The 25190-nt window shown below is 37.4% G+C and overlaps 1 protein-coding gene across 2 annotated transcripts in view; it reads right to left on the bottom strand.

Moving 5' to 3' along the window:
• LOC102260719 (S-adenosyl-L-methionine-dependent tRNA 4-demethylwyosine synthase) overlaps window positions 1–25190 on the bottom strand; it is a 133425-nt gene that overhangs the window by 24936 nt on the left and 83299 nt on the right. For both annotated transcript variants that reach the window (XM_005872041.2, XM_014544449.1), the window contains exons 12-13: window positions 23032–23209; window positions 18231–18366 (exon numbers count right to left, since the gene is read on the bottom strand). In XM_005872041.2, coding sequence (XP_005872103.1) covers window positions 18231–18366; window positions 23032–23209 — 314 coding nt within the window. The remainder of the gene's footprint in view (window positions 1–18230; window positions 18367–23031; window positions 23210–25190) is intronic.

Genomic DNA, 25190 nt, shown 5'->3' with positions numbered 1-25190 from the left:
ATCCAGCATGAACTTCTATAAACTTATATATTTTAGAAAAATGAAAAAGGTATAAACAAAGTTATAAGATTCCCATAAGCCTTACAAAGGCAAAGATACTAGCATATTTCTTTTCTTTCACTCACAATATCTAACAATATTAGGCACCCAATAGGTTCTTGACAAAGATACATTGGATGAGATTTAGTAAAGAACAATAAGTTGACCACATTGTTTTAGATTGTCAAAAAATTAGATTAAGGAAAAGTAGCCAGTTACCAAATAAAAAGAAAAAAAAAATGAGCAGCTTTCCTGGCATAGAGTGTGAATATTTATCTATATTTTTTTAAGTATGGTGTGAGACAGGGATTCTTTCTCTTCTATGTGGAACTGAACCAGTGTTAAACGTTGAATAATTCGTTCTCTACTCCATGATTTGTAACGTCTGCTTGTTGTAATCAAGTTTTCATATATTCATGGATGTTTCTGAACTTTCTACTCTGTGATATTAGTTTTTCTATCTTGTCACAGTACCACACTAAGTAACTATAGCTTTATAATAAGACTTGATATTTAGCACAAACAACCTCTCTTTGTTCTTCAAAATTGTTTTTCTTCAAAATTATCTTGCTTATTCTTAGCCCCTTAATTTTTTTCATATTTACTTTAGCACTAGAGGCCTGGTGCATGAATTCATGCACAGATGGGGTGCCTCGGCCTGGTCATCTGCATGAGCTCTTCTTTTGTTAGGAGTGTGTTCCTTTGCTGTGTTGGACTGCACATCACTATTCTGAAATGTCATCTTCAGTGCTAGTTCAATAGTGATATCATAAATCGCCGGCGATCGAGGCCTATCAGGGGGCCGGCCAGACAGCCGGGTGGAGGGATCCTGGGAGGTTGGCTGGCCCCCACATCGGGGCCCCAGGGGAAGGACTGGGGGAGGTTGGCCAGCGGTGGTGGGGGGAGGGGCCATGGGAGGTTGGCCAGTGGGGGAAGGAGGGCTGCGGGAGGTTGGCCAGCTGGGAGGAAGGGCCGTGGGAGCGCACTGACCACCAGGGGGCAGCTCCTGCGTTGAGCATCTGCCCCCTGGTGGTCAGTGCACATCATAGCAACTGGTTGACTGGTTGTTCCAGTTGTTTGGTCGTAAGGTTTGCTTAGGCTTTTATATCTATAGATTACACACACACCTTTCCTTTTCCTTGCATTCTCATGTTGTAAATTTCTGTGTTAGCATGTTAGTAGTTCTCAGGGCACTGGTCGTTTTTATACTGTGAAATCTGTGCTGTTCAATATGCCAGTAGAGCCACCTCTTCCAACCTCCCCCTCCAAAGGATGGAGAAATACTGCTCTGTATTACTCCTTTGCTTTCCTGAAGTGTAAGTATATATATACTTACACTTTTTAAATTCTCGCCCTAACTTTTTAAATTCTCGCCCTAACCGGTTTGGCTCAGTGGATAGAGCGTCGGCCTATGGACTGAAGGGTCCCAGGTTCGATTCCGGTCAAGGGCATGTACCTTGGTTGCGGGCACATCCCCGGTAGGGGGTGTGCAGGAGGCAGCTGATCGATGTTTCTCTCTCATCGATGTTTCTAACTCTCTATCCCTCTCCCTTCCTCTCTGTAAAAAATCAATAAAATATTTTTTAAATTCTCTAGAGGGGTATTTTTTCTGCTGTAGAGTGTTTGCATATAATCTCTTACTTACCCTGTTGGCTGCTAATACACCTAGCATGTTTTGTCTGTGCATTTTGCACTTCACAGCTTTCTCTTGTGGTTTTTCAAGCAATGGACTTAAGTATCCCTTTGACCATATGTCCATTAGATACATTATAATATAGAGTTGTGTGTGTGTATTTATGTATTTATATAAAATATATGTGTGATTTCACCCTCCTCCTACTCCTTCACAAAGGCAATATCTTCCTGCATATTGACCACGTTTCCAGGAGGATGTCAAGCCCTTCTTTTCTTTTTGCTATTGGAAGTAACTTATGGAAGTGCATGAATCTTCAAACTAACTCTGGCCACACTCTGTCTCATATTCTTGCTGATATGCATGGTCTTCTGAGGCTCTGCTGAACCTTAGGCAAATATTTTCCCACTTCCTTTACTAAGTTTCTAGTCTTTGAGCAGGAGAATTTTGTTTAAGGCACCTGCAATGATGTATAGTTGAGATCAGGCATGTCAAGTGACTGATAAACTGCTGGGGTCCAGCCCCAGCAGGTCCAGGGGTCCCCAAAGGTGTGGACGGAGTCGGCGAAGAAGGAATGACACGGAGACAGCCTTCAGTTGATCAGCAGCCTAGTCAGGACCTCTAGCCAGGATCTCCAGCCAAAGTTCTGGTCGGAGTTCTGGTTAGGAACTGATCAGGATCTGATGTTTATTGTCTTGTTACATCTATATTTATACCAGCCGATTTTAATCCTGTCAATTTCTATTACAAAGGTTAGGGCGTTTCTTATCTCCATTCCAGGGAGTAAAGATTATGTAGCTTAACTACCCGCCTGGCACTTAGTTAAGGGGTTGTATCCCCTCCCTAACCTCGGGGAAAAATCCCCACCTGGGGAAACAACCTTTCTCGGAGAGGTGACCTTGGTTAAAACACATGGCACTAAGGAGAGCAAACATATTAAGAACAATATGCTATATATGCCAGGTCCCTTGAAACATATGCTGTGCAGATGTTTCTTCCCTGCAGCGACTGTGTCAAGCAGCAAGGATGGACCGGCTTCCGGCAATAAACTGATCCAATCTCATCTCAAGAGTCAAAAAAATTAAAAGATACGTGTGTATGTATATATGTTTTCTGATCCCATAGTTTTTGTTGTATTTCCTTGCAAGCCTTTTTTTCTGTATATATATATATGTGTGTGTGTGTATGTGTGTGTGTGTGTGTATGTGTGCCATTAATACTATGATGCATGTACAATTTTGTTTTTAGCTTTTTAAAAATGTAACACTATTATATTAAAATTACCTTTCATCATTAAATATTCTTCTAAAATAGTTATTCTCCATGGGAACAAGGAAGCAAGCAAACAAAAACCACATCTCCTTCCCCCTCTGTACTCCTCTCTGAGAATCTCATCTGCATGAGCTCTTCTTTTGTTAGGAGTGTGTTCCCTTGCTGTGTTGGACTGCACATCACTATTTTGAAATGTCATCTTCAGTGCTAGTTTAATAGTGATATCATAAATCATGTAGCCATTTCTTGGGATTGAACATCTTGAGACCTTATAATATATCATTATTATAAATAAAGCTGGAACAAGCATTCTTATTCATCAGTATTTGTCCACAATTTTAATTATTTCCAAAGGTTAAATTTTTCCAAAAGCAATTATTGGGTCAATAGATTTGAATATTTTTTAGATTCTATTTTTTTTTTTAGATTCTTTAATCATGTTGCAATGTTACTTTCTAAAATGTTTGTTACTGAACTATGCTTTTACCATCAGTGAATTAGTATGTCTTTCTTGCTAACTCTAGGTAGCACTGAATATTGCTATTACAAAAAAAAAAAATCTGTGCCAATTAGATAAGCCAAAGCGGTACCTCATTACTGCTTCAATTTGCATTTCTTTGATTACTAATAACTTGGTGCCATATTTTAGAAGACCATTTTACCTTGTTTTGACATAACCTCAACTCAAGTTCATCTTCAGTTGCAACTATCAAGATAAATCATTGAAATGAAGAGCTGTAGTCCTGGGATTAACTAACATTATCCAGAATGTGTAGCATTGAAAGCTGTCTAATTAGAAGCAACACAATTCTAACTCATAACTATATATTTTTAACTACTTATTATAAATTTTTAAAACACCCAAGAAAAGAAATAATTCCTGTGTAACCATAATTTTAGCTTTGACAGCTGTCAGCATTCTACATTTCTTATTTTATCCATCTTCTTACTTTTTTTTTTTTTTTGGTGTAGGGAAGACATTGGAATATTTCAAGTTAAATAACAAACAATATCATTTTATCCATGAATACTTGTGTATATAATATATATGAGGACCTTTAAAATTTGAATGCCTCCCCCCAGCACTTTGCATATAGGTTTTTTTTTAATAGGATTTATTATTAGAGAATATCATATACACAGAAAAGTGCACAGACCTTAAATGAACAGCTTGGTGAATTACTACAATTGTAATCTCTTCAAGAATTTCCCTTCCAGAATTAATTCTAAGTAATTCATCAAAAATGTGAGCAAAGATATGCATAGGTTTTCACAATGATATTAAACAATAGACAAGTTAAGAAAATAATGTCAAATCCACTTTATGACTGACTATGCGCCAATTAAACTTGATGTAATAGAGTACTTACACAAAGGATCGCAATATAGTTCTCAGTGAAAAAAATCAATAACCTAAATAAGCTTCTACTTTAAGGAAGTAGAAAACAAGAGCAATTTAAGCCTATACCAAGTAAAAGAAAAAAATAATAAAAATTAGAGCTGAAAGTAACAGAAAATCAACAGAGAAAAATCAACAAAATCAAAACCTTGTTCTTTGAAGAAAAAAAATCAAATTGACAAACCTCTACTGAGGCTAACCAAGAAAAAAGAGAGAAGATATAATTTATCAATATTAAAAATAAAAAGAGGGATCTCATCACTACTGATTCCTGGACAATAAAATGATAATAAAGGAATACTAAAAACAACACTATGCCAACAAATTTTGAAAACATAGGTAAAAAAAAGCAAATTCCTTAAAGACAAAATACACACAAGAAAAAACATTTCATCTGGATGGCTTTTTTTTGAATGGCTATATATATATATATATATATATATATATGAAACTGAATCAATAGTTAATAACCTCCCAAAACAGAAAGCAGCAAACCCAGATGGGTTCTACCAAACATTTAAAAAATAAATGACATCAATCTACCACAATCTCTTCCAGATAACAGAAGTAGAGGGAATACATCTCAACTCACTCTCTGAGGCTAACATTACTCTAATGCCAAAACCAGATAAAGGCATTTTAAAAAAGAAAAAATATATCTTTCATAAGCATAGATTTTCTTTAAATCCTCAATTTATAAATAAATTGAATCCAATGATGTATAAAAATAATATAAATGTGCTCACCAGTTGAGATTTATTACAGGTATTCAAAACTGGTTCAATATTCAAAAAATTACTCAACATCACATATCAATAGACTAGTGTAGAAAAATCATGTCTCATATCATCATATGAATTGATGCAGAAAAGCATTTGACAAATGCCAACACTTCTTCATGATAAATTTCTCGGCAAACTAGGAATTAGAGGAATTTCCTTAACATTATAAAAAAAATACTTATAGAAAATCCTCAGCTAATATCACACTTAATTGTGAAAAGCTGAATACTTTCTCCCTCAGACTGGGAATTAGGCAAGGATGCCCCCTCTTACCACTCCTATTGAACATGGTACCAGAAGATTTAACTAGTACAACAGACAAGAAAAGAAAAAAAAGTATAAAAGTTGGAAAAAAGAAATAAAGCTGGGTTTTTTTGCAAATGACATGATATATAGGAAATCTCAAAAAAATGACAAAAGAACTTCTAGAACTATTATGTGAGTATAGCAAGATCAGGATACAAGGTTAATAAACAAAAATCATTTTTTTAAATACCATACAATAACACCAAAAATAAAATACTCATATATAATCTAACAAAACTATGTGTAAGTTCTATATGTAAAAAAAAAAAACACCAAAAAACGATATAGCTCTCATTAAAGAAAATCTAAATAATTAAGAAATATTTCATGTTCATGAATTGGAAGACGCAATACTGCTAAGATGTCACTTCTTCCCAACTTGATCTACAGATTCAATACAATCTCAGCCAAAATCTCAGCAAACTAGTTTGTAGATAAGGGACAAACTGACTGTAAGGTTTATATGGAATGGTTACAGACTTACAATAGCCAATACTATACTATAGAAGAACAAAGTTGGAGGATTCACATTACCGATTTTCAGGGCTTACAATAAAGCTATAGTAATTAAGACAAAATGATATTGGTGAAAGAAGATGCTTAGATGAATGGAATAGCCAAGAAATGCACCATATAAATATTGTCAACTGGTCTTTGACAAAGGAGTAAAGGCAATTCAACATTTTGTCTTTTCAACAAAATGGTGGTAGAACCTTTGGACATCATCCTATATAATAAAACCCTAATATGCAAATTGACCGAGTGGCAGAACAACCCGTCGCTATGTCACACACTGACCATCAGGGGGCAGGCGCTCAACGCAGGAGCTGCCCCCTGGTGGTCAGTGTGCTCCCACAGGGGGGAGCCAGGCTTACGGCTGGCGAGCGCAGCGGCGGTGGCGGGAGCCTTTCCTGCCTCCGCTGCAGGCGGGCGGTAAGGAGCAAGGGGTCCTGGACTGCAAGAGCCCGGGACTATGAGAGGGATGCCTGACTGCCGGCTTAGGCCTGATCCCCAGGGGGAGTGGGCCTAAGCCGGCAGGCAGACATCCCCCAAGGGGTCCTGAACAGTGAGAGGGCACAGGCCAGGCTGAGGGACCCTCCCACCCCAGTGCACGATTTTCATGCACCAGGCCTCTAGTATTAAATAAACAAACAAACCTAGATACAGACCTTACACCTCTTACAAAAATTAACTAAAAGAAATCATAAACCTAAATGTAAAGTACAAAATTATAAAACTTCTAGAAGAAAACACAAAAGAAAATCTAAGTGAACTTGGAAATAAGTTCATAGATCCAATAACAAAAGCATAATTCATGAAAGAAAAAAAACTGGTATGTTTGACTTTATTAATACTAAAAACTTCTGTTCTGAGAAAGATACTGTTAAGAGAATATAAGATACACAAAAAAAGAAAGAATTCACTGACATGGACAACAGTGTGGTGACTGCAGGAGGGGGGAGGATGGGTGGAAGTAGAAGAGGGTATATAGAGAATAAATGCTGATGAAAAAATAAAATAAAATAAAGGGAAAGAAAGAGAGAATATAAAGAGAGAAAATATTTGCAAAACATACATCTGATAAAGATTTTATATCCAAAAGATACAAAGAACTCTTGAAAGTCAACAATTAAAAAAGAAACCAATTAAGAAATGGGCAAAAGGTCTGAACACACAACTCAAGAAAAAAGATACACGGATGGCAAATATGCATATTAAAAGATGCTCAACATCATTTACCATTAGAGAACTGCACATTAAAACAAGATGGCACTGTGTGACTGTTAGAATGGATGAAACTAAACAACTAACAATACAAAATGCTGATGAGGATGCAGTACAACAGGAACTCTCCACTGCTAGGGGAAATGCAAAATACTACATCCACTTTTAAAAACAGTTTGTTATAAAGTTAAACATAGACTTATCATCAACACAGCAATGGCACTCCTAAGTAGTATTTACTCAACTAACTTGTAACTTACATTCACCCAAAAGCCTGCACACAAATGTTTACGGCAGCTATACTCATAATCACTCAAAACTGGAAGCAACCAAAATGTCCTTCAGCAAGCAAACAGTTAATCTGTGTTCCACTCATACAAATATTATTGGTGATAAAAAGAAATGAGGTATCAAGCCATGAAAAGACATGGAACCTTAAATGCATATATGTAAGCAGAAAAAAAGAGTCTGAAAATGCTATATGATTCCAATGATAGGACATACTGGAAAATGCAAAACTAGAGAGAGTAAAAAGGTCAGTGGTTGCCAGGGATTTGGGCGGAGATGTGGAAACTTGAACAGGTGATGCACAAGAGATTTTTTAGGGCAGTGAAACTGTTTTATATGATACTATCATAGTAGATACAAGGCACTATGCACTAACCAAAACCAGAGAACTTTACCGGACAATGAGAACCTTAATGTATACAAACTTCAGCTCTGTGGTCTTCTTCCCCAAAACCCATAACCACAGTCAAATCATGAGAAAAACATCAGACAAATCCCAGGTGAGAGATATTCTACAAAGTACCTGACCAGTATTCCTCAAAACTGTCAAGGCATCAAAAACAAGGGAAGGTGGGAAAAAGAACCGCCAAGAGAAGCCTACCGAGACGAGACTACTGAATGTAATGTGGCACCCTGGAAGGGATCCTGGAACAGAAAAACAAAATCTGAATGAAGTATGAATTCAATGCATCAACACTGGTTCATTAATTAAAACAAACATACCACAGAAATGTAAAATGTTAATAATAGAGGAAAACTGGAGGGGGAAGGAACTCTCTGTACTGTCTTTGCAATTTTCCTATAAACCTAAAAGTGTTCTAAAATACAAGTTCATTTAAAAAATTAAAACATGTTCAACTGTTTATAATAAACAAATGTAACTATCAATCAGGAAATGCTTAAATAAATGATGAAATAACCATAATATAAGGTGCAGCTATTTAAAAGAATGAGGTAAATTTATTTGTATTCAAACAGAAAGAAGTACAAAATCTATAATAATAAAAGCATAATATGCTAATTAGGCCAGACAGCCAAACGACCTTCCAGACATCCTTCCGGACGTCCTTCTGGATGACCTTCCGGATGAAGCTGAGGCTGCGAGGGCCCAGGCAAGCCGCCACAGCTGTGAGGGCCGAGCCCCTTGCACGAATTTCGTGCATTGGGCCTCTAGTATATTGATAAACAAAAAAAGCAACCTGTGCAGTACAGGGGTGGGCAAAAGTAGGGGTATAGTTGAATTCAAGTATAGTTTACATAAAAGAAACATGTCAATGAAGGTAATTCCTAAAGTAAACAGAGATCCTTTTGGAAGTAACATTTAAGGGGAAAGGGGGTAGGGGCTCAAACAGGGCAGTTTTAGTTTTTATACTTCTGTACTTTATATGAGAGTAAATTTAACAAAGTAATTCTTTTCTTAAAACAACAGATTATAAAACATATACAGTATGATGCCTATAAATATATATATATATGTGTGTATATATATATATATACACATATACATACACATACACATAAGGTTAAAAGAGCATTCAGCATGTATTGCTTTTATAATTAGGGGAGAACCCAAGAAACAGAAGACAAACATCATCTAGCAACTATGAAAAGTGTGAATTAAAAGTAAAAGTGAATTCTTCCTGGGAAAGAGTTGTTAGAGAATAGCAGGGCTGATAGGAGCAGGGAGAGGAGGAGAGCAAGCCTGCGAAGGCAGCTCAGTAAGACTGCAGAACCAGTCTAAACTGGCCCTGTCCTCTTCCTAAGGCAGCAGTTCTCAACCTTCCTAATGCCGCGACCCTTTAATACAGTTCCTCATGTTGTGGTGACCCCCAATTTCATTGTTACAAATTGAACATAATTAAAGCATAGTGATTAATCACAAAAACAATATGTGATTATATATGTGTTTTCCGCTGGTCTTAGGCGACCTCTGTGAAAGGGTCGTTCGACCCCCAAAGGGGTCGCGACCCACAGGTTGAGAACCGATGTCCTAAGGAGACACTAAGTTGTTTTTCAGAGATAACAGAACAACGCCACAAATCAAGCAGCTGGACAGTCAGTCATGCACTAGAGTAAGAATTCGTCCTAGAATAACATTTCAATGTCATCGGGTAGAAAGCCACCCTGTACTAGTACTACATACTAAACACCCTCCCCCCACAAATTCAAACATGGGACGCAGGAAACACCATGATCCCCTAGTGCCTATGCACTGAGCTCTCTTCATGCTGAAATAACAGAACTCTATAGCATATGCATAACTTCCCGCATCTTCTTTAAATGTAACTCCAAATCCTCGGTGGGGTAGACAGATTTGAGTCTTGCCTCCTATTTCCATGCCTGTGGACTTCACAATAAAAGCTTTTTCTTTTCTCAAAAACCAAGACTATAGTATGTTCCTACACACTTTGTGCAGTGACCCCTTGCTTGGTAACAAATGTCACTCATTTAGATTCCAAGGTGCCAACAAAACCACCAACCAGTGAGTGTGTCTAGGAGACACATTCAGTTAGAAAACAGGAAACAGAATTCAGGAGGGGAAACGGAAGGGCTGAGGGAAAAGGGAGAGGAAAGATCAAGAATGAAACCTGAGGACTAAAACTTGGGAAACACTTCCATTGAGAGGATGGAAGAAAAAGCTTAAAGGAGGAGAAGGCGGCAAAGAACAAGAAAGAAAATGAGAAGAGTGCAATGTCCTACGAAACCACAGGAGGAGAGTTTGAACAGTACTCCTTACTAATTAAAGATTTGTAAGATGTTATCAATATTCTCTGTTCAATGACTTCCTTTGTCCTTTTATTTAATGAACACAGTATTTATTTAATGAGCACAGTATTTAGAAGGGATTTCACTGATTCACTAAAATTCCCAACTTCAATCTAAATTTTCCTTTAAGCACTAAATTCTTCAAACTTGACTTTTTCTACTACAAGAATTTTTAGAATATAATCTTTACCTACAACTCCATTTTGGCTCACTTGGTTGGGCATCATCCAGTGCATCAAAAGGTTGCCAGTTCAATTCTATAGTCAGGGCACATGCCCAGGTTGCGGGCTTCGACAGGGGGCAGCCAATGGATGTTTCACTCTCACGTAGATGCTTCTCTCTCTCTCTCTCTAAAATGCAACTCCACTAACTGGGACCATCTAAAAAGATGAGTGGGATATGGTTTTGTGGGCTGTATTTCTCTACTTTCCTCTCAGAGATTTTTATAAAGAGTTAAATTCTGGAAAATAATGTGGTCTCCAGGCTTCTGTCCTTAGTCCCTACCACCTACTACCCCTAGAAACTGGCAACCAGGAGTCCAAAAATAATCACTGCCTTTCCCCTGGGGAAAATGGGGAAGATGCACTTGAATGGGGTTCTAAGTATACAAGTGGACCTACAACTGCAGGATTCTCCAGTGTCTTCAGTGACTACCAGATATGTTCAAAGTACATAAGTCAAAATATGGCAATTTTTCCATCATGAGCCAGGAATAGGAAAAAATAAAAATGTTCCTTATGGTAATATAAAATGAAGGCTTCCTTCAGTTGCTGAACTGAGCCTCCCAACATCTTAAGATACGAGTTAAGAGGAAGATAACCAATATATCCCTCCACCCCCACTCAAATTTTTAATACAGGCCTAGAGGTTTGTGTTTGTTTGTGTGTGTGTTTTTTTGGGGGGGGGGGCATTTTATTTTAACAATCTCCAAATCTAGAAGATATCTCATCAGAAAAACTCTAAAACTGATGGAAATAAAGCTAATATACTCCAAGGGTTACTCAAATTCCATTTACATGATTTTTAACATTTCCAACTTGTCAAAGGTAAAATACCTTTTTTACCCACTGTGTGGCTGGATGAAGTGAAAGTGCAAATGACCGAATATAACTAGTATGTATCTCAATCCAATATCTCAGACTATGAATGAACTAATGGCATACTTTTTTTATTCCTATAAAGGTGGCAAATGAATGTTTGCCACATATACTAGCTTCTTATGGACCATGTCAGAGGAGCAAGTTACCTTCACGTTGCCATAAATCAAATAGAAGTCATAGTTTCCACAATCTCATTTCCCTAATGTACTAATAAGGGCCTTCAAATGTCAATTTGAGAAAGTGCTGCCTTCTTCCTGGGTTCAATAAGCAAAAGAAATTAGCTTCTGACCATTCTTTTTAATGTCCCTTTCTTCCAAACTCGCTTCATAAATCAAACACAATGATTCTCATAAAAAGGTTCAATTCTAATCTCCAAAATGGCAATACCTAAGCTAAAAATTTAAAGATAAGCCTTGAGATGAATGGCCTTGAATGATTCCATTTGGAAGAAATTGAAGAGGATGAAATCTATGGCGTGGCCGGCAAAAAGGCCCATTGGTCTCTTGATGGGAGAATGAAGACTTTCTTGATATCCATTTGTGGCAATGGGTCTCAATCATTTTTAACCCCAAAGCACTTTTGATAAGCATAGAAATTTTGCTTTAATGCTATTTGAAATTTCAAAGTAAGCAGCACTAAAAAGAAATGGGAAGTAATGGTCATTTTTTAAAATGTCTGTTCAAACTACCTGGGTCCCTTAGAGTGTCCCTCCCCAACCCTCTGCCATCTATGTACATAGATCACTAGGAATAACTCTACCTTGCAAATAGGCCTTGTTAAGTGACTGTAGTTCCAAGTTGGTGTCCACACTATCACTAATTCTTTTTAATCTTACTAAAAACATTGTGCTGAATGAGTATAAAGAATCCCGAGGCAAAAAAAAAAGAATTCCGAGGCACTAATGAAACCATTACTTTAGAAATTAGGAATAAGGAATAAAACATACCTCTAAGATACAAAAAGATCAACTATCTCTTACATCTTCCTTTCTACCTACATGTCCATGTTCAAACCTCCTACACTTCAAATCAAGCAACCAATAACATCCCCAAACAAACCCCAAAGGCTCCTGTCTTGTCTCCTTTCTAAGATACCATTTGTTCTTTGTCCTTCTTACAAGCATTATGCAATCTGCCTTCCCATCTCCACCAAACCATTGAGATTACTTTGGTAATGAGCATCAATAACTTTCTATATGTACAATATTTGAATTTCCCTCACCACCAATTAATTGATTTCTTCTTTTATCTTGATTATTTCCTTCTTCCTAATAGGTTTATTTTGCTGTTACCTGTCTAACATTTGAATTTAATACTTAGTTCACTGATGGGAGATTGCTAGTTGCCTTACAGTACTTATTTTCCCCTTCTTCCTCATTAGCAGAATGCCTAAACTATGTAGTGACAACAGTACACTCAGCAGAAATATTACATTTCATAGCCTTCCTCAGCAGGATGTGACTAAGAGACTCAGTTCTGGCCAATAAGAGGTAAATGGAAGTGTTATGAAAATCATCTTAAAAAGAAGAGTGCCCTTCTTGTACCCATCCTTGTACTGCGTGCTCAAAATGAAAGCTGTAATGCCAACATAATGGCTGGAGCTCTAGCAAATGTTCTGAACCAGGAAGTAAACATCAGGATGAAAGTCATATGTTGACTGTCAGGAGAAAGACAGGAACCTAGGTCTCTGATGATTCTGTGAAGCTAATGAGTAGGAAAAAACTCGCCTTCTCTCCTGTGTTTCTCCTTTACTCTCGCACTGCTATCACATTCACAACACTTCTGAACCTAGTTGTGTGGGGGCTTTTCCCACACCAAGCAATTGTGTGACACCCACTGGGTATCCTACCATTTAACTCAATCCTGGCACTATCTGGAGACAGTGTCGGATCCCGCAGGTTAAGGACTCAGTCCACAAGACTGTTCCCACCGCACTTTAGATGACAATTACAAGTCCAGGTTGTCACCTGTGCAGAAGCTGATCAGCTGGAGGTTCCCACAATCCCTACCTTGGCTTCAATTAATTTGCTAGAGTGGCTCACAGAACTCAAGTAAACAGTTTACTTACTATCAGTTTATTATAAAAGAATATGATAAAGGGTACAGATTAACATCCAGATGGATGAGATGTGTAGGGCAAGGTATATATGTGGCAAGGACTGAGGAGCTTCCATGCCCCTTCCCAGCACCTCTGTATGTTCAGCAGCCCAGAAGCTGCCTGAATCCTTGGGAGTTTTATGGAGACTTCACCATGTAGGCATGATGGATCATTAACTTAAATTTCCAACCACTCTCCTCTCTCTAGAGAAGTGGGGAAGGGGAGACTGAAAATTTCAAGCTTCTAATCTTGGCTTGGTCTTTCTGGTGACCGATCCCCATCCAACAACCATATAGGAGCCCACCCAGAGCTATCTCATTGAAACAAAAGATGCTCCTGGTACTCTCATCACTTAGGAATTTACAAGGGTCTTAGTGGCTCTGTGTTAGGAACCAGGGGGGCAGACACACACACACACACACACACACACACCTCACAGTAAGTGAGATGAAAGACTAAGCTATCTTTAACATGAAGGTCATGGAGAAATTTTAATAGCATGATAAAATGCTTATGTCCCAACATTAACAAAAATAAGAAGCATATAAAATTGAATCATATGTAAGAAAGCACTCCTGTCCTCATTACCTCCAAAAAAGGATTAAATAGTACTTCAAAACGTCTCAAGGTCCTTGAATTATAGGTAATTTCTTTCCTTGCTCCTTTACATTTCTCTTTACTTCCCCAAAGTTTCTATAATGAACATGTAATATTTTTATAATCAGAACTAGAGGCCTGGTACATGAATTCATGCACCAGTGAGGTCCCTCGACCTGGCCTGCACCCCCTCACAATCCAGGACCCCTCGGGGAATGTCGGAGGCCCGGTGCATGGATTCGGCCCGATCCCTGCAGGCCAGGCTGAGGGACCCCACTGGTGCCGAATCCATGCACCGGGCCTCTAGTATGCATATAAGATCTTTGGTTAATCTCTTCCTGCCCTCCCCCTTTTCCCCCTGAGATTCATCAGGCTGTTCCATGTTCCTATGCCTGTGCTTTGAGCATCTGCCCCCTGGTGGTCAGTGCGTGTCATAGCTACCAGTAGAATGGTCGAATGGTCAGACACTTAGCATATTAGCCTTTTATATATACAGATATTTTTATAATAAGGTTTAATAGTAAATGTTTTTTTAATCTGAAAATTGTGGGCCACGTGGATACATTGGTCTATTGAAATATTAGATACAGAGCGATCTCATTAATGTACAACAATGGCACATTACTCCAATAATGTCAGGTCAGAGCATGCTCACATCTGTAGAAAGAGGGCTAATGTTCAGTTTTGATATCCAAGCGTGTATAAGACAGGGAATTATTTTTGTATTTTTTATTTTCAAAAATTAGATTTCAAGAATATTGATATTATTGCTTAAACATGAAAAAGAATTAATTACTTCAATTTCCTACTAGATCTTCAATTTGGCCTAATAATGGGCCAACAGAAACACATCTGGTCACACTGCTGATAAAAGTCTACTGGCAAACGCAGGCAGTGTTGTCTTGTACAAGATGGATTTCTCTTTTTTAAAAACAGAACTGTATGACAAATAGCTGTTGTGAACGGAAATTAAAGCTAACACATTTTTTTGCTGTTATCTAGAAGGAATTGCTTTTTAGCCCCACATACTCAAGTACCAATAGATTTCTGGCCTCATATTTGAAAAGAAACATTTTGACAAAGGATAAAGATCTGGAAAAATAAACATCATATTTTCTACGAGTAAAAACACAAAAAATGCTACCTTCTACTTTGGGTTGCACTAGCTCATAAATACACTTGAGACAAATCAAAATTCTTTCTTTATAAAGTTCAAGAAATTTTCTTCAAATGCCTTTCCTTGCTCAGGTATACAAAATGACTAAACAAGTAACAAAACAGTATAGATGTTCTAATTAAAATATCTGGAACAGCACTTTTTTAAAAAAATGAAATATCAGATTATATTAGTAATATGTTTGACCTACCTAATATAGTTACAGCATACAAGTTTTATTTTTAAGTGTTAAACAACAGTAAAACAGATCTTTTGTGATAGTATCTACTATACCAACCTACGGCTCGCGAGCCACATGCGGCTCTTTGGCCCCTTGAGTGTGGCTCTTCCACAAAATACCAACTTCTGCGACTTCTGCGCATGGGCCATGAAGTTTCAATCGCACTGTACATGTGCGCCCGCACGTGGTATTTTGTGGAAGAGCCACAATCAAGGGGCCAAAGAGCCGCATGTGGCTTGCGAGCTGCAGTTTGCCGACCGCTATACTATACCAATAATATCAAATATTCAAAAGGCAATAACAGCCCAGCCGATGTGGCTTAGTGGCTGAGCGTTGACCTATGAACCAGGAGGTCACGGTTCAATTCCCGGTCAGGGCACATGCTCGGGTTGCAGGTTTAATCCCCAGTAGGCGGCATGTAGGAGGCAGCCAATCAATGATTCTCTCTTATTGACGTTTCTATCTCTCTCTCCCTCTCCCTTCCTCTCTGAAATCAATAAAAAATATATTTTTTTAAAAAGGCAGTAACATCACAAACTAATTTCAAGACAACTTTTCATTTAAAGAGCAACTTCCTGCCATAAATCTTTCTTAAATGACAACAAAAACAATACAGGTATGAGAAATATAAACTCTTAATTGTTACAAAATGCCCTAATCTGCAGGCAGTTTAAATAGCCTAAATTACATAGACACAATAATAATATATAAGAAGCTCATAAATTTTTGTGCACCGGGCCTCTAGTAATATATAAGAAGCTCACAGGTTAGAAAATACTGTAAAATTTCAAATTATTACTTACTATCAGTGAGTCAACCCAGAGCACTTGAGTTGACATATAAAGGCTTATAACTTCAGGAAAAGAATTCACTTTGTGGGAAATATGGCCAAAGGAGAAAAAACAAGCTATTAAGCCATTTTACCTACTAATGCCTCCTCCTCACCTTCCAACACTGACTCAGAATACAGTTAAATAACAGTCTTAGATGTGTCTGACATTGCCAGCTCCTGCTGTTTACTCCCACCTAAATCCATTCTGACTTTTATGCTATGTATCTCCTACTTGTTTGTCTCAGCAACAAGTGAAGAGAATATGGCTGAAGGTGAAGTCCAAAGACAGAAATTTTAGGAACCCACGAAGCACCAGAACTACTAGCTTTATAAATAACCTAAGACAGATTAGAAACCAAAGTAATGCCAATTTTGCATTTCTTAAATAATGTCACTATTAATTGCCCAAAAAAAGCATTGACTCAAATTCTCCAGCATAAAATTGGGAAAAAAAATTTAATCAGCTCTGGTAAGTTTCCACAAATTCGCTCATTTAAAAAACATTTCTTAAATACCATAAAATACGCTGTGCTAGACATCATGTGGGACTCAGACATGAGTAACTAATCTAGTTGGGGAAAGAAGACAATAAAACAGAAGAAATGAAGTGTTTTTATAGATATAAAACTCAGGAAGAGAGAAAGGGGCAGTTAGTTGCAACTGGAAAAGGCTTCACATGGTAGAGGTAATAATGAAGCTGAGACTTGAAGGTTGCAAAAATTTCTACAAATCAAAGTATTGGAAAGAAAGAACATTCTAGGCTCTGAAAGACTGCTGGGCACATTCTCAGGGATGACAACATAAGCAGGGAAGTGCAGCACTCCTGGGGAATGTCATGAACAATGCCTCTGGAAATGCATGCTGGGCAGAGGAGAGAAAGGAAGGTTTTCTGGGTCAGTGACTCCCATAACTGGCTGCATATTGAGTCACCTGAGTTGTTTGAAATGCAGATTATCAAATCCTAGTAGAAACAGAAAATTTTAATTTTTTTAAGCCTCAACAGTAATTCTTACTTTCAGTCAGATTTTAGTACAGTATGACAAACTGCAGGATCGAACCAAAGAGGTAGAACTAACAGAAAATACAAACTACTGAGATGTGAGGTTAATGGAAAAGAAGAACCAGAAGTTTACTTAAGGTCGAAACAAACAGGAAAGTAAGTACACCATAGGACAGTGATGGTGAACCTTTTGAGCTCGGCGTGTCAGCATTTTGAAAAACCCTAACTTAACTCTGGTGCCGTGTCACATATAGAAATTTTTTGATATTTGCAACCATAGTAAAACAAAGACTTTTATTTTTGATATTTATTTTATATATTTAAATGCCATTTAACAAAGAAAAATCAACCAAAAAAATGAGTTCGCGTGTCACCTCTGACACGCGTGTCATAGGTTCGCCATCACTGCCATAGAAGAACACAACACGTAAGAAGGGCCAAATGTCTGTAGGAAAAGACATCACATTTGGATATTCTGAGGTTGAGATCCTGATCAGATAGGAAACTTGGTTCTACAAATTCAGGAAAATTAACTTCATATTTAAACATATACTATATGCTACCCTAGCCAGTTTGGTTCAGTTGATAGAGTGTCGGCCTGCGGACTGAAAGGTCCGAGTTTGATTCTGGCCAAGGGCACATGCCCGGGTTGCGGGTTCGATCCCCATTAGGGGGCATGCAGGAGGCAGCCAGTCAATGATTCTCTCTCATCATTGATGTTTCTATCTTTCTCTCTCTCTCCCTTCCTCTCTGAAATCAATAAAAATATATTTTTTTAAAAACCAAACATATACTATATGCTGACACCTCTTCTAGGGTTGCTATGAACTGCTATTCTCTCCCCCAATACATGAAGGACATATATATTACAAACTTAAGAACTCAAATATTTGTTAAACAATAAAAGTTGAAGATTTTATTTAGTCTTTTTTTTAAAACAAAAAAGAAAAAAAACCTACTTCATTTTATTTTCTTTTAAAGATGTCATAATTTTTACCTTTGCTGCCAAGGCTTTCAAACTGTCCAGGAATCTTTGCCAGAAGTCCTTGAAGAGTGGGCGGTCAATTTTCTTCAGGCTGTCTTTGGTGCTGGCATCCACGCTGACATATAGCTGGGTAACCGGTTTGAGATTCCTTGGTAGTTTAAAATTAAAAACAATAAACACAACAATAAAAAAATAGTGTTATGCCTATTTCAGGCTTTTCATGATGTAGTAAAATTACAATCTGTAATAGATGTGGCTATTAAACATTTCACTGGGTCTAGAGCAGCCGTGGGCAAACTACGGCCCACGGGCCGGATCCGGCCCGTTTGAAATGAATAAAACTAAAAAAAAAAAAAGACCGTACCCTTTTATGTAATGATGTTTACTTTGAATTTATATTAGTTCACACAAACACTCCATCCATGCTTTTGTTCCGGCCCTCCGGTCCAGTTTAAGAACCCATTGTGGCCCTCGAGTCAGTTTTGTGCCCACCCCTGGTCTAGAGTCTTCTACTTCTCCCAGAAGACTGAAACGAGGATTTTAATCATGTGACAGAATGGGATGTTGATTATTTTTTTTAAATGACTGGTCACCATCCCTAATAAACTGAAAACATTCAATTACTTAAAACCGGCCCCTCTTCAAACACTAGGTATTAACAGAAAGTACACAAAACAAGATCTGGCTTAGTCAAAGCTTACACAGTTGAAATCTCACAACCATGTGGGGTCTGTGCTGATGGACCACCTTCCATCATCAATTCACTCATGGAAGTTTTCTAAGAAACAAGAAACAACCCCAAAAGCCCAAGCCTTCTTTAAAGGGCAGAAAAACCGCACAATGCCTCACCTATGCCTAAGGGCAGAATTGGGTTCAAAGCCAAGCTTGCGTGGGCAATGACTATTCCGGGAGCTTTAAGCAATGCAGAGCTAGAAGAGCAACCAAGCACTTACAAAGGACTCATTCATTTCATAATGTCATTCTTATCTACTAGATTTCTTGCCAGTTTTGTTTTAAGCCCAGATTGTACTTTTTCCAAAGTCTTTCTGTTCTCTCTTCAAATGGGCCTTATAATTCATTCTCTTCAATAAATTTAGACCTAGAAAGAAGGAAATCCCCCCTTAATAATCCTATGACCAAATCCTTCCACTATTAATTTTCTATTACTATTCTACAATTTGTATTTACCACTAGAATGTTACTTATGCATTTTTGTTTCAAAATCTATGCATTTTTAAAAACTAAAATATAATTCACATGCCATAAAATTCACCAACAAAATAGTTTATGTGCTTTTTATGTCTATCAGTACCAGCCTTACCAATCTTTGAGTATAAGACCTTGAAGGACAGGAACTATATTTTTCTTTTTATCCAGCCATATAGGCAGACACTGAAAGCTACCTTTTAGTTGACTTCGGCTGACAGAACTTTTAAGGGCATGTAGGCCAAACAAATGATTGTCATGATCTGGCTTATTGATATATGGAAAAATCAGAAAGGTCTCATTAAAGGTGGAGAAGCTCTCAGCGAAGTTAGGAAAGAAGTGATTAAAATATTGGCAGACTCTCATTGCTTTAATCCCTCTTCAGCATTGAGATACAAAGGGAATCCTTAAAAGTTCAGGAATGTGTCACTACTGAGCAAAGATATCAATTACTAAAAATGCGAAACAACAGCATATGTAATGGCAGCATCCTGTCTCATCACTATTTTGCTGGCACCTCTTTAACAACAAATAAGCTATGCTACCTTAACGGTACTTTATCTTCCACAAAAAATAAAAATAAAGAAGACTATTTTAATGGATACTATTGGGTTATCATTATCTGATACTTATGAGACTTTGTTATAAAGCTGTCTGATGCAAAGTAGGAACTGGCCTGACCTCTTCACTATGCCTCCATAACTACTTAAGATTATGAACAGTATATTCCAAAGGCCATGGTTATTTTACAAACCTCCATCATTTGCAAAAGAAGGAAGCCTTGGACACTGACAGTACCAATAAGGGACTTTGTCAATACTAAATGTCTGAGGTGCTATAATGAAGGAAGTCTACAGATTTCTTGCCAGGGAGCAGAGAAAGAATGGAGAAGAGGGAACGTCCCTGGGAATTATAACTTATTCAAAGGCAGTAAAAGTACGTTGGGAAATTTTTCTGAACTCAGGGATCTAATGCAGGGGTCCTCAAACTATGGCCCGCGGGCCACATGCAAATACAAATATTGTATTTGTTCCCGTTTTGTTTTTTTTACTTCAAAATAAGATATGTGCAGTGTGCATAGAAATTTGTTCATAGTTTTTTTTTAAACTATAGTCCGGCCCTCCAACGGTCTGAGGGACAGTGAACTGGCCCCCTGTTTAAAAAGTTTGAGGACCCCTGATAATGTTTGCCTGGTATGGGCCTCTATTCCCCAGGAAAGGAATTGGGCTCCCAACATGGTCATCTGTCCATTCTATACAGAGACAGCATCATTTTAATTCCCCAAAAGCAAAACATGTTTTATCCTTAAAATCATCAAAATAATTGCTGTGCCTGAGAATCTCACATTGCTGCTGAGAACAATAAAAAGGACTATATCAATACAATCCTAAGCCCAATACCCAGTGATAATGCCCAATGAACTGTGATATGATTATTGTGATGACTCTTCATCCTGCTAATTTTAAATCCGAGTTGAGAATGATCATAAATGAAATGCATTGTAATTGAACATAAAAATCCCTCTCCCTTTTTTTTTTCCTATAGAGATGTAGGCCTACTAATTTCTACAGAAAGGAAAAAAGGGAGAGGAATTTATGTCTGTACGAAGTCCAGTGAATTAAATAGTAAGTTTGTTGACCCTATTGGACAAAAAAAAAAAAAAAAAAAAATTCCCAAAATGGCCTAAATTTTCAATACCAGAATCCCTAAGACAATCGGGAGCTGTCACATCAGGCCAAATAATTTGGGAGGAAGAGAGAAGGAGAAGATTTACTGAGCACTCATCATGTACTGAGTGCCCTGTGCTATGTTTGACCTTTCCTGTTCAGTTCATTGAATCCTCATAATAAACAAGGTAGTTGCTACTTATGCCCATTTTAGAGATGATGAAACTAAGGTTCAAAGAGATTAAGGAGCTTGTTCAAGGATCCACAAAAAAGATGTGGATAATCTTGTATTTAATAATTTCAACAACAAGATTCAAGCCTAGAAGTACTCCAGAGCCTGTGTTCCTAGCCCTGTGCCACAATGCCTCCATCAAAATGGCCAGATCATAGGCAGTGCAGCTCGAGCCTCTCATCACAGAAACCCAAAAGTAGTATTTCAAGCCTCACACCAGTATATCTCTAAGTGTGCTCAGGGCCAGCTGGATCAGCAGCACATGGAGCCCTGGCCAGTGTGGCTCAATGATGAGAGCGTTGGCCTGCACACCGAAAGAAAGGTCTTGGGTTCAATTCCCAGTCAAGGGTAATTACCTGGGTTGCGGATTCGCTCCTGCCTCCTGTCGGGGCATGTGCAGGAAGCAACCAGTCGATGTGTCTCTCTCACATGGATGTTTCTCTCTCTCTCTCTCTCTCTCTCTCTCTCTCTCTATGTCTCACTCTCTCTCTTTCTCTCTCTCCCTCCTCCCCCCCCCTTCCAGTCTCTCTGAAAAGCAATGGGAAAAATATCCTCAGGTGAGGATAAATAAATAAATAAATTTTATTTTTTTAAAAAAGGAAGCACATGAAAATGCAAGTTCTTGGGCCTCTCCCAAGACTGAATCAGCCTCCAGAAATGGGGCCTTAAAAAGTATATCAGTATTTTAGTTTCAAGAACGTCTCAACATTGATGAAAGAAATTGAAGACACAAATAGATGGGAAGATATTCCATGTTCACAGATCAGAAAAATTAATATCGTTAAAATGTCCATAATACCCAAAGCCATCTATAGATTCAATAAAATCCCTATCAAAATTCCAATGGCAACTTTTTACAGAAATAGAAAGAACAATCTTAAAATTCATATAGAACTATAAAAGATGTTGAATAGCCAAAGTAATCCTGAGAAAGAACAAAGCTGGAGGCATTATACTTCCTGATTTCAAACTATACTACAAAGCTATAGTATTCAAAACAATAGGATACTGGCATTAAAAACAAAAACAAACACCCACATATGTTTATGGAAGGAATCGAGAGTCAAAAAAATAAACCCACCATATATGGTCAACTCATATTTGACAAAGGAGCCAAGAATTCTCAATGTGGAAAGGCCAGTCTCTTCCATAAATGATGCTGGGACAACTGAATATTCACGTGGGGGGAAAAATTATATTGGACCCCTATATTACACCACTCAGAAAAATTAAGTCAAAATGAAGGAAAAACTTAAATATAATACCTGAAACTGTAAAAGTCCTAGAAGAAAACACAGAGTAAAAGCTTGACATTTTGGTCTTGGCAACAATGTTTCGGATATGACACCAAAAGTGCAAGCAACCAAAGCAAAAATAAATAAGTGGAACCATATCAAACTAAAAAGCTTCTGCACAGCAAAAGACATGGTCAACAAAATGAAAAGGAAACCTACAGAATGGGAAAAAATATTTGCAAATCAATATCCAAAATACATAAGATCTTCAAAAAATTAAAAATAGAACTACCATATGATCCAGCAATCCCACTTTTGGGTGTATATCCAAAGGAAATGAAATCAGTATCTTCAAGAGATATATGCACCCCAAACTTCAAGACAGCATTATTCACAACAGCCAAGACAAGGAAACAACCTAAGCATCTGTGTACAGGTTCAAGCAGCATATCGTAATAAGCTGGGTCACTCACCTGATTTCCACAGGGAATTGTGCATTTGTGACCAGGAAACTGGAGATTTTACACTCATGGAGTAGCTTCAAAAACCTGTTGATTTCTGGGTACATGATGGGTTCTCCCACAAGGGACAATGCACAGTGCTTTACTGTCATTCCTTCTTTAAAACGTTCTTCTTTGACACCTGGTACACCTGGAAAACACAGTGAAAATGATCATGCTCAATAAGGCACAGATAGAGGAAAACTACTTTTATTTTCCTTTATTAAAATTTTTACATTTTTCCTAATGGTTCCTTGATTTTAGAAGGTGAATTTATTTTTTATACCAGCCAGATAATAAAAAATGAGGGCCCAAGGGGAAAAAAAATCTAGAATTATTGAAACAGGAAAATCAGTCAGCAATAGCTTTAGTACTAATTAAACTATCTCAATACAAGCAGGCAAAACTAACTTTATTAGCTAATTATTTGAGAAACACAGAACATATTACATTCCTTAATTTGCTTAGCTCTGCATTCTTTCATGTTTGTATAAGTAAATGAACTCAATATATCTACATAAGGAAAAGCCTCGTCTAGACCATTCACTTCCCCCTTCATTTCTCAAGCTGTTTCTTTGCAAATATTAATAAAATTGAAAAACTCTAGCTAGACTAAGGAAACAAAGAGAAAAGACTTAAATAAACAAAATCAGAAATAAAAAAGAGAAGTTACAACAGACACCACAGAAATAAAAAGGACTATACAAGAATACTATGGAAGGCTATATGCCACCAAATTTGATAACCTAGAAGAAATGGACAAGTTCTTAGAAATATATAACCTTCCCAGACTGAACCATGAAGAACTAGAAAATCTAAACAGACCAATCAACAGTAAAGAAATTGAAACAGTCATTAAGGCGTCCCTTAATGGTCCAAGACCATGTGGCTTCACTAGTGAATTCTACCAAACAGTCAAAGAAGATTTAATACCTATCCTTCTCAAACTCTTCCAAATAATTAAAGAGACGCAATACTTCTAACTCATTTTATGAGGCCAACATTACCCTCATACCAAAACCTGGCAGGACAACTCAATAAAAGAAAATTGCAGACCAATATCTCTGATGAATATATCATATCAAATACAGCAATACATTAAAAAGATAATAAATCACAATTAATTGTGGTTCAACCAGGGGCACAAGGATGGTTCAACGTATGCAAATTGATCCATGTGATACACATTAACAAAATAAAAGCGAACAAAATCATATGATCATATAAAAAATACAGAAAAATCATTTGACAGATGACAACATCTATTTATGATGAAAACACTCAAATAAAATGGGTAAAAAAGGAAAGTACCTCAATATAATAAAAGCCATATATGATAAACCCTCACTTAATACACTCAACGGCAAAAAACTGAAAGCTTGTCCTCTGAGATCAGGAAAAAGACAAAGTGCTCACTCTCCTCACTGTTGCTCAACACAGCACTGCAAGTCCTAGCCAGAGTAATCAGGCAAGAGAAAGAAATAAAAGGTATCCAAATTGGGAATGAAGAAGTAAAATTGTCACCTTTTACAAGATGACATGATTCTTCATATAGAAAAACCCTAAGGACTCCACCAAAAGACTACTAGAAACAATAAATACAGTAAAGTTGCAGGATGCAAAATCAATATACAAAATCCATTGTGTTCCTATATACTAACAACAAATATGAGAAAGGGAAATAAAGACAACAATCCCATTTACACTTTTAACAAAAATGATAAAATGCCTAGGAATAAACTAAACAAAGAGAGTAAAGGACCTGTACACTGAAAAACTACAAGACATTGTTGGGGGGGAAAAATCGAGAAGACACAAAGAAATGGGAAGATATTCCATGTTCTTGGATTGGAAGAATTAACATTGTTTAAATGGCCATATTACCAAACACAATCTACATATTTAAGCATTCCTCATAAAAATCCCAATGGTATTTTTAAAGATATACAATAAAATCATAAAATTTGTATGGAACCACAAAAAACACTGACTGGATAGCCAAAGCAATCTGGTGGTGGGGGCGGGGGGTGAGGAGGGGGCAACAAAGCTGGAGGCATCAGACTCCCAGACTTCAAATTATACTACAGAGTTGCAATAATCAAAACAGTATCATACTGGTAGAAAAACGGACC

This window comes from Myotis brandtii, unplaced genomic scaffold, assembly GCF_000412655.1.
Source record: "Myotis brandtii unplaced genomic scaffold, ASM41265v1 scaffold363, whole genome shotgun sequence".
NCBI classification, from domain to species: Eukaryota; Metazoa; Chordata; class Mammalia; order Chiroptera; family Vespertilionidae; genus Myotis; species Myotis brandtii.
The sequence above is the reverse complement of the archived record's forward strand: the minus strand, read 5'-3'. Positions and strand labels throughout refer to the sequence as shown.